The 16,321-nt window shown below is 47.2% G+C and overlaps 1 protein-coding gene across 1 annotated transcript; it reads left to right on the top strand.

Moving 5' to 3' along the window:
* Positions 1 to 601: 601 nt before the first annotated feature.
* LOC118570079 (glutathione S-transferase theta-4) lies at positions 602 to 8,001 on the top strand. The gene is made up of 5 exons (XM_036168455.1): positions 602 to 713; positions 2,460 to 2,547; positions 4,960 to 5,110; positions 6,010 to 6,186; positions 7,567 to 8,001. The coding sequence occupies exons 1-5, from the start codon at positions 602 to 604 to the stop codon at positions 7,759 to 7,761; spliced, it is 723 nt and encodes a 240-aa protein (XP_036024348.1). The 3' UTR covers positions 7,762 to 8,001.
* The last annotated feature ends 8,320 nt before the right edge of the window (positions 8,002 to 16,321 follow it).

Raw genomic sequence — 16,321 nt, 5'->3', positions numbered from 1 at the left:
TTACATGCTACAGTGTAAATACTCTACCTTGGGGCTATATTACCATCTCTACAGGCTCCACCTTTTAAAGGTCCCACTACCACCACAGGGAATACACCTTTAATGCATGGCCTTCAGAGGTCATTCAAAATCCAAGATGTAGCACCTACCTCTTTTGAATCCTTTCCCAATCACATTTCAGAGGAGATTTACCCGCAGTCTTTAGTTCAGGCCATGCAAACTCAGTCCTTGTCTTTTTCTCATCCCAGACCTGAAAAGCTCTTTTCGACCTCTTCTGCAGAGAAGCCCTGGGGATGCTCATACATGAGTCCTTCTCAGACAGATGCCTGCGAGGCTGAGCCACAGAGCACATGCTCAGTAGGAGCCTGTCCCAGCCCTCTGGCAGGGCCTCTCGGACACCCCTAAGTCCCCTCAGAATCTTTGCTATTGTGAGAATTCCAGCCCCCCCTGGCCTCATGAGAACATCCAGGGATGTGGGTTCTGGAATGCAGGGTCGTCAGCCCAGTGGGGAGAAGGGCTAGAGCCAGGCGCGCAGGCTACACACAAACCCAAGTCTGTGGTCCACCTGCTGTGGCCTGTGGGGCTCAGGAAGCATCTCAGCATGGGCCTGGAACTCTACTTGGACTTGCTGTCGGCTCCTTGCCGCGCCGTCTACATCTTTGCCCGGAAGAATGGCATCCCCTTTGACTTCCAATTTGTGGATCTACTAAAAGGTCAGTCCTCGGGGTTGCCAGGAGGAAGCTGGATCCTGAGGTGCTGTCGGGGCACCTGGTGAAGAGTGTTTCTGAGGGTCAAAGGTCAGCAAGGGAAGCAGAGGTGAAACAGATGTCAGGGCGCTCAGGCCACGTCCCTGTCCCGCCTCCCTTCGCTGGTCACCATGGATGACAAGCTCCCTGTCAGGGTGAATAGGATTTTGGGGGGTAAAGGAAGGAGGGATGCCAGGAGAGACTCAGACTCTCAGCCAGAGCTTTTGCCATCCCCTTGGAGGTCTCACATCTTATCATCTGTGGCACCCACCAGCCTGGCTGGCGCAGGACACAGGCCCACTACCAGGTGACAGTGCTTATGTTACTCAGTCTGTGCCCACCCTCCCCAGTCTGTGCCCAACCTCCTTCTGTGCCCACCCTCCCTCTGTAATCACCCTCCCCAGTCTGTGCCCACCCTCCCCAATCTGTGGCCACCCTCCCCAATCTGTGCCTACCCTCCCTCGAGTCTGTGCCCACCCTCCCCGTCTGTGCCTACCCTCCCTCTGTACTCACCCTCCCCAATCTGTGCCCACCCTCCCCAATCTGTGCCTACCCTCCCTCGAGTCTGTGCCCACCCTCCCCGTCTGTGCCCACCCTCCCTCTGTACTCACCCTCCCCAATCTGTGCCTACCCTCCCCAGTCTGTACCCACCCTCCCTCTGTACTCACCCTCCCCAGTCTGTGCCCACCCTCCCTCTGTACCCACCCTCCCTCTGTACTCACCCTCCCAGTCTGTGCCCACCCTCCCCAGTCTGTGCCCACCCTCCCTCTGTACCCACCCTCCCTCTGTACCCACCCTCCCCAATCTGTACCCACCCTCCCTCTGTACTCACCCTCCCCAGTCTGTGCCCACCCTCCCCCGTCTGTGTTCACCTCTCCCAATGTTCAAACCTGCTCTGGGATTAAGATTGTGGCATAGTGATAAAGTACTCGCCTAGCATGCCACGAGCAAAACCGTGGGTTTGATCCCCAGCTCATGCGTGTACACAGGCACACATATACACAAACAGAAAAAAAGAAGAGGAAAAGGAGGAGGAGAAAGAACTATGAAAAACAAATGTACTCACAATGTTGCACAGACCCCCACAGACCCCCGCACCCCACATGAGGATTAGTGGATCGGGATCCAAGACGTTGAGGAGTCTCTAAAATTCAGCTCAAAGAGACTTAGCTTCCCGACGATGCAATAATGTGGGAACCGCAGAAATGGCTGAGGTGTGGGGGAGTCCCAGAAGGGTTTTCACTTGCGAACAGTTGGTGCGGAGGGGTTAGTATTCCTGCTTGCTCTGGAGTTCTCTGTAGATATCCAGGGGCCTTGGGTGCATTTGCAGGGTTCCCCAACCTGCAAGATTCAGCTGCCCCATCCCTTCAAAGGGGAGAGGGGATGAGACCCAAGGTGGCATTTAGGTCCCTAGGGCTGTAGTGGGTTCACAGATTGTGGCTTCAGGCCTCCGGTGAAGCCTGAACTTCTAACTTCTAGAAGCCAAAGGGCTATCTTGACCCCTAGGAGAGGGGGTCACAAGGGCTGGGGTGTGAGAATCTGGGAGGAGGGATCTTTCTTAATCCTGGTCCCTGTGAGATCTCTCCTTTCCTCTGTGACCTGGGGCAAGCCATGTGATACTTGAGGCCTCAGTTTCTCCCCCTTTGTCTCTAAAAGCCCAAGTTCTCTTTTCCCTGGGGTCTCCAAAGCCCCAGACCCTCCCTGCCCCCTCAGGTCACCACCATAGCAAGGAATACATCGAGATCAACCCCCTGAGGAAGCTTCCTAGCCTCAGAGACGGAAAGTTCATCTTATCTGAAAGGTAAGGGCACTGACACCATTTCTGCCCCTCCTGGGAGATGCAGTGGGAACAGACCTGCCAGCATTTATTCATTCATTTGTTTATATATTTACTGAGACAAGGTGAGGTCTCTCTATGTAGCCTTGGCTGGCCTAGAACTCACTATCTAGACAAGGCTGGCCTCAAACTCAAAGAGATCCATCTGGGATTAAAGGTGTACATCACCAGTGCTGGCCTATTTATTTATTGTTAAGCTACAGAAAATTTTACACACACACACACACACACACACACACACACACACACACACACACAGAGAGAGAAGGAGAATGAATAATAACAAAGAGTTCAACAAACCCTACACATCCTTCTTCTAGCTTCTGCATCTCTTCCTTCCAGACATCCTATCACTCTACTTTACCCATGAATGCTTAGAAATGCCCCACTAAGAAATGAAGATTCTAAAACATACATCAGCCAATACCGTTATGACCACGAGTAATATTATCAACCCTTCCCAGATTTTTATCCTTAGGCAGCTCATATTCCAGTTCCTGATTTTCTCCTAAATACTCTTTTGGCGCTCTCTCCCTCTCTCTCTCTCTCTCTCTCTCTCTCTCTCTCTCTCTCTCTCTTCTCTTCTCTTCTCTTCTCTTCTCTTCTCTTCTCTTCTTTTTCTTTCTCCTCCTCCCACATTTACGTACTTGAGTATTTTCCCTACATGTATGCATGTGCACCGTGTGCATGCCTGGTGCCTGGGAGGCCGGAAGAGCTCACCAAACCTCTTGGAACCAGAGTTATAGATGGTTCTGAGCCACCATGTGGGTGCTAGGAACCAGACCAGGGTCCTCTGGGAGAGCAACAAGTGCTCTTAACCACGGAGCCTCCTCGCCAGTCCCCCTTAAGTCCTTCTTTGTCTGTGTTCCTTGTCTTAGTCCGTTTTGAGTTGCTGTGACCGAATATGGCACACTGTGGGTGATTATAGTTGACTTTCATTCAGCTCATGGCTCTAGGGGCTGCAAAGCCTACCAGAGTGGAACTGGTACCCGCTGAGTACCTGCTGAGACCTGACTTCCCTGCTGTTCTTAGCAACACAGAGATTGCAACATGGTGAGCAAGCAAGTGAGCCAGGGGCGTGTGGTGGGGGAGGGGGGGGTAGTTAATAACAAAGCCACTTGTGCCAACCTGGTAATCTGGTAATCTATTAATCATTTTAGCCATGCGTGAACCCACCTGCCCTCTTGACCCCACCACCCTTAGCTGGTGGGAATTCAATGCCAATCTGAGCTTTAGTGGAACTCCAAACCTTTTCCACCCCTATGGTTTCATTCCACTGTGTTTTGTTTTTTGACTGGCCTCTTTGTGTGCTTGTTGTTGATGGTGAACACCTGCTCTCCTGTCCCGTGGCATTTCCTACACACACTAACTGTCAGTTAGCAAGCCTGGGCCATCCTTCCCTGCAAGACGTGGCTCAGGTCTAACCTCTCTCTCCTGCATCCCTTGGTCACCACCCCATCCCACACCCATCCCCAAGAGACCAATACCTCTTGACGACGGGTTATTGCGTAGGCCTCCATCTTGGCCTCCCCGGAATTTATTTGACCTCTTGTAACTAGAGGGATATATCCTCCCAGCCCTCAAAACCTTGAAGATTATAAGTCTAGGGGCTGAAGTGATGGTTCCACAGTTCACAGCACTAACTGGTCTTCCAAGGGACTCAGGCACCCAGCAGTCGCATAGTGAGTGTTTCATGGAGTGTGTAACTCTAGTTTTGTTGTTGTTGTTGTTGTTGTTGGTTTTTCGAGACAGGGTTTCTCTGTAGCTTTGGAGGCTGTCCTGGAACTCGCTTTGTAGACCAGGCTGGCCTCGAACTCACAGAGATCTTCCTGCCTCTGCCTCCAGAGTGCTGGGATTACAGGTGTGCGCCACCACCGCCCGGCTGTGTAACTCTAGTTTTAAGGGGTCAAACTCCTTCTTCCAGCCTGTGAGGGCTCCCGACACACAGGAGGTTCACAGACATACACACAGGCAAAACACTCCTACGCAAAAACTAAATTAGTTAAAAAATAAGTTCAAAGTCATCCCCACAGTGTCTGTGGCAGTCCTCCTCTGTCACCACCCAAATCATCCCTCCAGCCACATCTCCACTCAACACTCTCCAGATGTTCCCCTTTGCCTCTGGAATCTCCCTGTTCTGTGCTCCCTGTCAGTATTGCCCTTTCTTAGACCATTCATCACCTCCTGAGTCCTCTTCAGATCTTCCTCTGCATCTCGCTGATTATGACATGACAGCTTGGGGCAGGCTTCCTGGAGCCCTTTGGGTTCCCCCTTCCCCTGCAGGAACTTAGCACCTAGAGCCTGCCTATGGCTGCAGGCCATGCTGGGGTGGTACAAGAAGGCACAGCCAGTGCCCCTATCTTGCCCTCTCCATAGCGTGGCCATCCTCTTCTATCTATGCCGAAAGTACAGCGCACCTTCCCACTGGTACCCGCCAGACCTGCACATGCGCTCCCGTGTGGATGAGTTCATGGCCTGGCAGCATACAGCCATTCAGCTGCCCATGAACAAGATACTGTGGCTCAAGGTGAGCAGCCAAGCCTGGGGCTCAGGAACAGGGGAACAGAAACAGTCTGAAAGCCTGAAGTCCAGTCCTGGCCCTGGTGCCTGAGCCTCTTTTTCCTCAATCATCATGTCCGCCTGCCTTTCAGGGCTACTGAGAGTGTGGGATGAACTGTTAAGTAGGAGACAATTGGGCAAAGGGAAGGGCAACTAGAAGGGAAAAAGACAGACTCTGGAAACTTCGTTCTGAATTAGAGAATATCAGTAAACTCAAGTGACAACCAGCACACATACCCCTTCTTCTGATTCTCTGCTTGTGTGTTTAGTCCATTTTCCATTACTGTAATAAAATGCTCCAGGCTGGGTAACTTATGAAGAAAAGAGGTTTATTTAGCTCACAGTTTTGGAAACAAGGAGTCTAACCAGCATGGCACCAGCTCCGGAGAGGGTCTCATAGCAGATGCTATCACAGTGGAATCAAATGCTAGCCAGGAGGCCTGCGAAGACAGGAAGCCAGAGCTAGGGCGGGGTACCACTCTTGCTCTTTAGTGTCAGCATGCTCTCTTTCTTACGTACTGCTCACTGCGTCCACCTCAATCCCTTCTGAAGGCAATACCCCCAGTTAGACTCCATGTTTTAAAGATTCCAGCCATATCATTTCACCCCAAGGACTGGATTCCCAACACATCAACCTTTGGTGATTGAGACACACTCAACTACAGGATTCACTGTTATCTAGGCCTCCAAATCCATCTGAACACATGGCCCTTGGTAACTGCCACTTGAGAATGGCCCAAAAGGTGAAATTATTTGACATCCTTGGGACTGTCCAAGCTCTATTGAACAGACAGGGATACAGAAGCTTGGCAGGGGGTTGGGGCTGGAGTACTGCCTCTACTTCTGCCCTCTTCCCTCCCTGCCCAGTTGCTAATCCCATTGATCACCGGTGAGACGGTTCCTGCTGAGAAGGTGGACCAGCTAGTGGATGAGGTGAAGAAAAACCTTCAGCAATTTGAGGAGAAGTTTCTGCAGGACAAGATGTTCATCACTGGAGACACCATCTCACTGGCTGACCTGGTGGCCCTGGTGGAGATGATGCAGGTATGGGGGGGGGTGTAGGGGCAAGTCTGGGAAGAGGGAAGACGTTTCTGTGACTAAGGACCAGAGTCTGAGGATAGACCAAGAGAGGCAGGTGTGACCACCCTGAGGGTTGTGGGAGCCAGGTCTGGGTACCTGGACCCCACTGGAAGTGACAGGAAAGAACCAGAGGTTTTGAATCAGGGAGCATCATGATCATAGAACTTGGTAAGGTTCCATGGCATGGGGAGGAGCCAGAGGGAGAGTCAGGGACATAGGGAAACCCATGGTATACCGGCTAACACCCCAGATGCCCACTCCTCCGGCTGGACTCTCCAGTAAGTATGCAGAGATTCCTGGTGTCTCTTTTCCAGAGACAACAACATTAAGACAGCTCTCCCAGCCCTGGGTCTGAGCAGTGGACACCACTGTGCATTGGAGGCAAACCTGGAAGAATGCAGGCTTTTCGTGTGTTTTACATGTGTGCTCAGTTGATGTGAGCTAGCAGGTGTGTGCAGGATAGCCAATTTAGACACTTCCAACGTCCCTTTGTTTTCTTTCTTTCTTTCTTTCTTTCTCTTTCTTTCTTTCTCTCTCTCTCTCTCTCTCTCTCTCTCTCTCTCTCTCCCTTCCTTCCTTCCTTCCTTCCTTCCTTCCTTCCTTCCTTCCTTCTTCCTTCCTTCCTTTCTTTCTTTTTTTAGGATAGGGTCTCATGTGTCCAACTTTTGATACTCTCTTGCCACCACTCCTCCAGTGTGGGAATTAGAGGTATAGAACACAACGCCTGGTTTGGGGCATGCTGGCAGTTGAGTGCAGTACTTTGTGCATGCTCTGTAAGTACTCCGTCTACTGAGCCACATGACCAGCGTCTTGAGAGGCCATCATAGTTTCCAGCCAGTATGCAAAGTAGCAACTTTAGTCCTTGGCCAAGGTGTAGTGTAGAATAAACAGCACGGGGAAACCCATTCTGACCTGCACCAAACAGGCTGTCCTCGAACTCACAGAGATCTGCCTGCCTCTGCCTCCTGAGTGCTGGAATTAAAGGTGTGCGCCACCACCACCCTGGGTGCATATTTCTTCATGAGGCAGCTAAACCGTTAAGCTAACTGCATAATAAGCCTCTTCTTATCCCCTTGTCCTGATCACAGAAGGAGGCCCACATGGGGGGGGGGAGGGGACAATTGACCTCCATTCTTGGGTCAGGAGTTACCATCTTGGACCAGGATCCTCTACGCCTGTTTCACATAGCCTGAATGGTTTTGACAGCTTGCCAAGAACTCATCCAGGGGGCAGCAGATGACTCCCTCTTTGCAGAGGCAGGTGCAGATAACACTTGAGGCTCTGACAGACCCAAGTGCAGCTGGCACCTATGCTGATCATGTCTTCTTTGTCATTTCTCCATAGCCAATGGGGAGTAACTATAATGTCTTCCTCACGGCCAAGCTTGCTGAATGGCGGATGCGGGTGGAGTTAGCCATCGGTTCTTCCCTCTTTTGGGAGGCTCATGAACGACTGTCGAAGTTACCAGAGTGGGACTGTTCAACACTGAACCCTATGACCAAGGTCAGGATATCTGAGTATCTGCAGAAGTATAAGTGACCCCAGAGGCGCTTCATTCTGCAGGGTCTGGCTGTCTCAGCCTTCTGAGCCTCTTCTCTTAGGAAGGACACTGAGAAACACTCTTGTTCCTTTACCTAATTAAAAACAAAAACCCCAAACTGGAATAGTTGTCATGGCTGTTATGGGGACAGGCGGTGTCAGCAAGGAGCCTGGTATGGGAGCAGGTGGTAGTCACAAATCATCTTGGTTTCCAAAAAGAACATAAGAGTCTGGGGAAATGGCTCAGTGGGTAAAGTGCTTGCTGTCTGTCTTAGTTAGGGTTTCTATTGCTGTGAAGGGACACCATGACTACAGCAACTTTTTTTTTCCCTTTTTCCTTTTTTTTGAGACAAGGTTTCTCCATGTAACAGCCCTGGCTGTCCTGGAACTCACTCTGTAGACCAGGTTGACCTTGAATTTACAGAGATCCACCTGCCTCTGCCTCCTGAGTGCTGGGATTAAAGGCGTGCTCCACCACCACCTGGCGACCACAGCAACTCTTATAAATGAAAACATTTAACTGGGGTTGCTTGCTTATATTTTCAGAGGTTCAATCCATTATCATCATCATCATGGGACACAGCAGCATGCAGGTAGATAGACGTCGTGCTGGCTACATCTTGATCAGAAGGCAACAGGAAGTGTCTGTGACACTAGGCTGTATCTTGAGCATAGGAAACCTCAAAGCCCACCTCCACAGTGACATACTTCCTCCAGCAAGGCCATACCCACTCCAACAAAGCCATACCTCCTAATAGTGCCACTCCCTATGAGCTTATGGGAGTCAATTACATTCAAACTACCACACTGTCTTAATTCATAGTTCTACTACACACACACACACACACACACACACACACACACACACACACACAATCAGGTGCAAGTACCATTCCCAGAGCTCATTAAACACCCAGTCCAGCTGAAATGGCAAGCCCCAAGTTCAACGGGAAAGATGCTAGCTCAAAAACAAGGGGAAGAGCAAAAGAGTAAGACTCCAACATCAACATCTGGGCTCTGTAGGTGTACCTACCCACACGTGCATACAACACATACACAAAAGAATGTGAAAGTCAAAGACTGTAGATGATTTCATTTTCATTCACCATAGTCAGCAACTTCAATACCTCCTTTCAATAACAGAATAGAATAAACAGAAGACTGTGAAGGGACAGTGAGATAACACCGAGTGGATCTACTAGAACATTCCCAACAAGAGTGGAGTAGATACTTGTCAACGTCACGTGGAATATTCATCCGCAGACGCTATATGAGCTCATTATAAATAAGTCTCAACTTTAAGAAGATTGAGTCATGAAAACTGTATTCTCTGAATAAAAATGGAATAAAATTAGAAATCATTAACAGGGCCAGTGAGATGGTGTAGTATTGAGAGCTGCTGATAGCCAAAGGCCATGGGAGTATACAGCAGGGGACAACTAGTGTTCAAAAGGTCAATCTACCAGAACCAAGGGTTCTGGTGGAGGACTAAGCTGTCACTCAAGGCATGTTGGAGTTATTGCCTTTTGAATGAATTGGCTGCTTCTTGTTGTAAACTTCTTGTGCAATGATATCTCCCCATTACCATGCATTTTCATAAAATGTATATATGTAATCTCATGGTTACATCTCTATCTTATGGGCACATATATCTGTGGGTAGTCAGGAAGATGACTTTTCATTTAGCTGTATAATTTTGATATATAGAAAATATACTAGGATATGCTTCATAGCCAGATCCATTGTCCCACAAGACTGTAGACACTTAAAGCCTGCTTTGTTCCTTTTGCTGAGACTAACACAGAAAATAATAATCTCTCCTCAGCCTAACGCAAACTGCATGCATTTAGCTCATTTTTACCTCAGAGCAAGTTCAAACTAGACTAAAGGCCTTTGTAAATAGATCATAAGTTTAAAACTTTATAGTTATTCACAAGGTCAGAGTCGCAGGTGTCTACCAAGGCTACTAACACAAAACACCCCAAGAAAAGCCTGTCAATTCTTCACTTGCCAAATCTGCTGATAAAAAGCTATGTCTCAGAGTTTGTGGCACTGGGCACTGCGCCCCTCCCTCTGGTCCTGAGACCTTGGAACCTTTCGTTACTATGGTAATGGCTCTGCTCCTTATCGTCTATTCTAAGAATGTGCTATGACCTTGAGAGTTTTGAAACTTTTCTCAGGATTTCAAGGAGTCTCCAGTTAGAAATGTAAGGAGCAGGCAAGAGAGGAGCTAAGAACAAGAGCTGAAAAGAAGCTGTAGATTTGGAGAAGCGGTAGAACAAAGAGAGAAAGCAGAGAGATCAGAGGCAGAATCGAAGCTTCCTTAGAGCAATAAAGTGATGGACTGAAAGAGCGCCGTGTGTGTAGATTTATTGCTGTACCCTCAGATAAGTAGATTTATTCATAGATAAGTAGATTTCTCAGCTGGTTGTAAATTCTTCCGGGGACTCTGGGAGAAAGTTCTTCGGGGCAAGCACCTGAAAAACTTTAGTTAGTGCAGCCGATAAAGGAGCCTGCTGCCAAACCTGATGACCCAAATTCAATCCCCGAGTCCCCCAGGGTTGAAGGAGAGAATCCACTCTCAAAAGCTGTCCTCTGCTCTTCACACACACACACACACACACACACACACACACACACACACACCAAAACAGAAAGAAAAGCAGAAAGTTTACAATTCTGTAGGATTTTAAACAATGCTCTTAACACAAACACTGACCAAAGAAGAAATCACAGGGAAATTAATACCTTAGACAAATAAAATGAAAGGACACGCCAAAACTTAGGGGCCACAGAAGAAGCAAAGACAAGCAGAAAATGGATAGCTGTAAAGACATCCATTAAAAAGGCATGATCTGGGGCTGGAGAGATGACTCTGGGGAGATCGGCTTGATCGGGCAGCGACGGAAGGACAGATCCTACATGACCCCACATATGTCTGAAACGGTCACATTCATAGAATCTCTTGATGTCTTGAGGAATGGGGAAAGTTAGTGATTTTTAATTATATGTCTCTGTGTGCATTTGTTTGTGGGAATGTGCATGTGTGTTGTGGGTAACCTGCGGAGTCCAGAAGAAGGTGTCAGATCCCCAGGAGCTGGATTACAGATAGTTATGAGTCACCTGGTGTGAATACTGGGAACCCAACTCTGGTCCCCTGAAAGAGAAATATAGCTTCCCTAACCACTGAGCAACACACCCCCACTCCCGAGGGGCAGTGTTTAATGAGTGCTAAGTTTCAGTTTTTGTGGGATGAGTGAGTTGTAGGGATCTGTCACAGGACTTTGTGATACACCCAAAAGCATATTGATTTTGTGTTAAATGCTGTGATCACAACAAAGAAAAATAAAGATAAACATATACAAAAGTTATGAGTGAGGCAGGTTTAGTGGTACACACCTTTTATCTCAGCACTTGGGAGGTAGAAGCACGTGGGTCTCTGAAAGTCTGAGGCCAACCTGGTCTACATAGTGAGATCCAGGACAGCCAGAGCTACGCAGTAAGACCCTGTCTCAAAAACAAAACAATAACAAAGTGTTTATGAGTTACCTTAATTGGGAGACCAGAGGCGTGATGGTTGGTTTTAATTTCAGTTTACCACAAATTAGAATCACCCGAGTAAGAAGTCTCACTTGAAGAACTGCCCTGATCACCCCAATGGATGTGGGAAGACCCACCCCAATTGTGGCCTGTAACCCAGATTTAAAAGGGTGTGGTAGCATTCTTCTTTGCTTGCTCGGCCTTCCCTCTTCTTGCTGAATTGATTTACCTACCGGGTTACTGCTGCTGATATCACCGTCAGCATTTCTAGGCTTCTATCGTTGACTGAGGACCAGCGGCTCTCCAGGAACCCTCCAAATTTTCGGTAACCTGTTACGACCGGTGGACTGGGGTTAGCTTCCCCAGTGTCAGACAGCCACTGTGGGACTGCTCCCACTGCTGAGGCGTCTGCCAGGTGTGAGACAACTGTGGTTATTATTTCAGTGTAAGCTGATTCAGGAAATTCTTTTAAAAAAAAAAAAAAAAAGATTTATTTATTTATTATGTATACAGTATTCTGTCTGCATGTATCCCTGCCCCCCAGAAGAGGGCGCCAGTTCTCATTACAGATGGTTGTGAGCCACCATGTGGGTGCTAGGAATGGACCTCTGGAAGAGCACAGAGTGCTCTTAACCTCTGAGCCATCTCTCCAGCCCCAGGAAATTCTTTTAATACACGTGTATATTCTATCTATTCGGTTCTTACCGAGACCCTAACATAGGAGGAAAATGTCCTTCGGTACACCGTGGTTTGTAAAGTGTCTCCTTATGCCCTGCAAACAGATGCAGGTCCAGGGACTAGAACAGGCTGTAACCATCTAAGCCCTTCCTGGGAATGGTCCATCCCCACGTTTAGGACTTTGAGGCCGGTTGTTTTGTATCCGGTGGTCTTTTACCACTCCAGCTGACTGGCTGCTGTGAGAGCAGCTGAATTAGTGATTGGTGCAGAGATGAGCAGATTAGATTCTCGGACTCCAACCCTAAAGCCCCGAGCAAGGTTATTGTGTACCTGCCTGGTCACTTCTCAGTCATCCACCCTCAACATCTACATTCACCTTGGCAATGCTTCTGGGATGGTCCATAACCTTGACCGTGGTCCAAGCATGTTATGTAGTGTCTGGAAGACACCACTGAGCCTTGCAAGGCAGCTCCAAATCCTCTACTAATGTGCCCAGCTTCAGGCGCTCACGTAACTACCATTTTGCCTTTAAAAACACTGTACCTCTGAGCTTGGGCATGTGACTTTTCGGAGCTGTGAGCCCACGTTTGTGAGCCCACATTTGGTCTGGCCATTTATAATGAGAACTCAAAATTTTTAATTGGCTCAGTCTGTATGGTTGTCAGTAAGGGTCTTGAATGGATCATCTCCACACACTTCTCTAATAAAGCCACACCTCCTGATCATTCCTAAACAATACACAAAAATATGAGTTTGGAGTACTGGTCAATGCAGTGCTGGGAGAGTTGCTTTTCTTGCTATAGAGGCAAAAAAGAGACAGAGCTTATGCCAGGTGGCAGCGGCACACGCCTTTAATCCCAGCACTCCGGAGGCAGAGGCAGGCGGATCTCGGTGAGTTTGAGGCCAGCCTGGTCTACCAAGTGAGTTCCAGGAAAGGCACAAAGCTACACAGAGAAACCCCGACTCGAAAAACCAAAAAAAAAAAAAAAAAAAAAAAAAAAAAAGAAAGAAAGAAAGAAAGTGCTGTGGATATTGCTCTGTGTAAATAAAGTTCTGATTGGCCAGTGGCCAGGCAGGAAGTATAGGCGGGACAAGAGAGAAGAGAATTCTGGGAAGTAGAAGGCTGGAGAGAGACACCGCCAGCCGCCGCCATGAGAAGCAACATGTAAAGACACTGGTAAGCCACAAGCCATGTGGCAAAGTATAGACTAACAGAAATGGGTTAATTTAGGATAGAAGAAGTAGATAACAAGCAGCCTGCCATGGCCATACAGTTTGTAAACAATATAAGTTTCTGTGTGCTTTCTTGGTTGGGTCTGAGCAATTGTGGGACTGGCGGGTAAGAGAGATTTGTCCTGAGTGTGGGCCAGGCAGGAAAACTCTAGCTACAAATGGCGCCCAACGTGTTGGTGGGGCAAGAATTTCCACCTAAAACCTGAGAAAAAAGATTCTAAGACGGAGCTAAAAACAGCTTCCTAGTTGTCTCTCTCAAGTTAGCGGCAGCCTGCCGGTTTGAGCTACTGTGGCGGGTTCCTGGCGTGTGCGTCTGACCTGCAGTGTGGCGGGAATGACGAATCTACAAGCAGCATTTTACTCTGCTGCGTGGTAGATTTAGCCTTTGCCAGTTTAAAAAAAAAAGTTTCTGGGCTATGCGCTGCTTTGATAGAACTGCTTCTGATAGTTGATGGTACACATGGCTCCAGACCCAGAGCTGGCGGTAAACTGTACCACCGCCATGTTGGGAAGCAGAGGTGGGCGGAGTCAGCAGCCACAGCAGCGTTTCAGTCTTACAAAGATGGATATTACACAGAGAATCTGGTTTGTCTTGTCTTTGGGATTTTTAACCACAGAAAAAGATTTGATCATAAAAACTGTTGAGTTAAACAAAAATGTAAATTTTAAAGGTACCTTGACTTCAAAATTTGGATATAAGGATATGTTGCTTTGGAAAAGAGTCTCTGCTTTTGTTTCCACAGAAAGCCAGAGGCTATGGATTTGTTCCAGATTAAGATACATCAGGTTTGATCAGCCAAGACCACCTGAAAGGTCTCCGACGACACCATGGCCCAGATGATCTGACATCCAGAATGGTTTCAAGGCAACTGGCTCAGAGGTTCACCCTAATGGACTACTCCATAATCCTAAAATTTTCTTTGTGTCCCCATAAGATACAGCGCCCCCCTCCAGCAGGAAGTAGTAAGAAAAACTACGCCCACATTCCCAAAATTATCAAGCTGGCTTTGGAGATGGAATTGGCTCACTCCTTCTCTAAACCCAAACGTATTGTTAAAAGAAAAGGTTAAGAGATTCTTGTGTCCCAAATCAGAAGAGCTCTCTGGTGTGGGGCAGAGAAAAACCAATATTTTTATTTAATTTGGGTTGATTATAAATGTGATCTCTTTCTAAAGAAGAAAAGGGGATAGGATGTAGATATAATAGGACAAAAGGGTAGATTAAGGAACTTACTTCTAAAGAGCAACAACTTGTTTAAAATGTTTTACATTGGTATAGATTTTAGTCTATTGATACAAACTTAAAGTTAATTTTGTTATACTATGTATATATTTCTACTCGTGTTTAAGGTATTGTGTTTGTATAGCTCATTTTAAATTGAAATGGATAATTAAAAATAGATTAATAATTAGTCATCTATGATAATCATACTCATAGGCATGTTAGTTAAGTCTTCTAGGTATATATATAGATATTTCAGATCGATAGGTAATCTTCAAATACTTCAAAGACCTACAGAATATGGCATTTAAAATACTTTTAAAATTTAGATTTTCTGGACAGTGAGACATGTCTGCTCCTGGCAGCACCAATTTACTTCAGAGAGGAGGATGGGCATTGAAGACACTTCATATCTTATCTTCACCTTTACAAAAATAGCCATTTGGGCAAGAAACTGTTCTTGCCTGGACTGCTCGATCAAGTGGACATGCAAGACCCATAGAAAGGTGACCACTGAACTTTGCTTGACAAAATGGTCCTTCAGGTTCCTGCTTCACAGAGGAAACTGCCAGACATTCTACAGGACACTGAGAGAAGTGACCGCGAGACTCTAGCCCTGTGAGCTGAAGACAAATGCCCCAACTTTACAAAGGAACATTAGGTGACTGTCCAGGCTGCCAGCTGTCTCTGTCTACTCTTGCAAGACTCCTGAAAAATGCTTATATCCTTCTCCCGGTTCTCAGGTAATATTATATCCTTCTGAGGTCTTTGATGTGGTTGAAGACTAGATAGTTATAATTTCCTCAATTATGATAAAAGATAAGTTAGATATAAAACCTTAGACTCACAAATATAAGATAGATAGGATATCTTCTTTAATATTGTAACTGTAATTCTTGCTTGATAATTGTTTTGTTATATGTAATTGTACTATGTAAAAGTTAAAACCTTCCTTTAAAAAAAAAGAAAAGGGGAAGTGCTGTGGATATCGCTCTGTGTAAATAAAGTTCTGATTGGCCAGTGGCCAGGCAGGAAGTATAGGTGGGACAAGAGAGAAGAGAATTCTGGGAAGTAGAAGGCTGGGGAGAGACACCGCCAGCCGCCGCCATGAGAAGCAACATGTAAAGACACTGGTAAGCCACAAGCCATGTGGCAAAGTATAGACTAACAGAAATGGGTTAATTTAAGATAGAAGAAGCAGATAACAAGAAGCCTGCCACGGCCATACAGTTTCTAAGCAATATAAGTTTTTGTGTGCTTTCTTGGTTGGGTCTGAGCAACTGTGGGACTGGCGGGTAAGAGAGATTTGTCCTGACTATGGGCCAGGCAGGAAAACTCTAACTACAAGAAAGAAAGAAAGAAAGACAGAGAGAAAGCAAGCTTATTCTGTTTGGGTTTGAAGGTGGAGAAAGCATGGCAGTGTGAGTGGGAGGCAGCCATTCACATCTCATCTGCTGTCACAAACAGAAGTGAACCCTAGTGCTCAGCTGGTCTCCTCTTTTATTGCCAGAGTGTGGTCTACTGTTAGCGTGGATCTCCCCACTTCAATAAACCCAACCTGGAAAGTCCCTCTTAGACACGTCCAGAAGTTTGTTTCCTAGGTGACTCTAGACCTTGTTGGGCTGACATATAACAGTTTCTTATTAAAAATTGGAGGACTCCAAATGGGGAAAAGGCCAAGGACCAGAAAGCATAGAAGAGTAAGCTCCAGGAACCAGATCCCACCCTTTCCGCCAACACAGGGGGCTACAGTGAGAAAATGGAAGCCCAGGCTTCTTTCTCCAGGTGACTTACAGACCCAACACTTGGGAGACCAAGCCAGGAGGTACACTGTGACTTTGAGACCAGCCTGGCCTGCATCCTGAGACCCTCTGCCCACAGAAAGAAC

The sequence above is a fragment of the Onychomys torridus genome, chromosome 18 (genome assembly GCF_903995425.1).
Source record: "Onychomys torridus chromosome 18, mOncTor1.1, whole genome shotgun sequence".
Classification (NCBI taxonomy): domain Eukaryota; kingdom Metazoa; phylum Chordata; class Mammalia; order Rodentia; family Cricetidae; genus Onychomys; species Onychomys torridus.
Note: the sequence above shows the minus strand (reverse complement) of the source record. Positions and strands in the feature narration are given on the sequence as shown.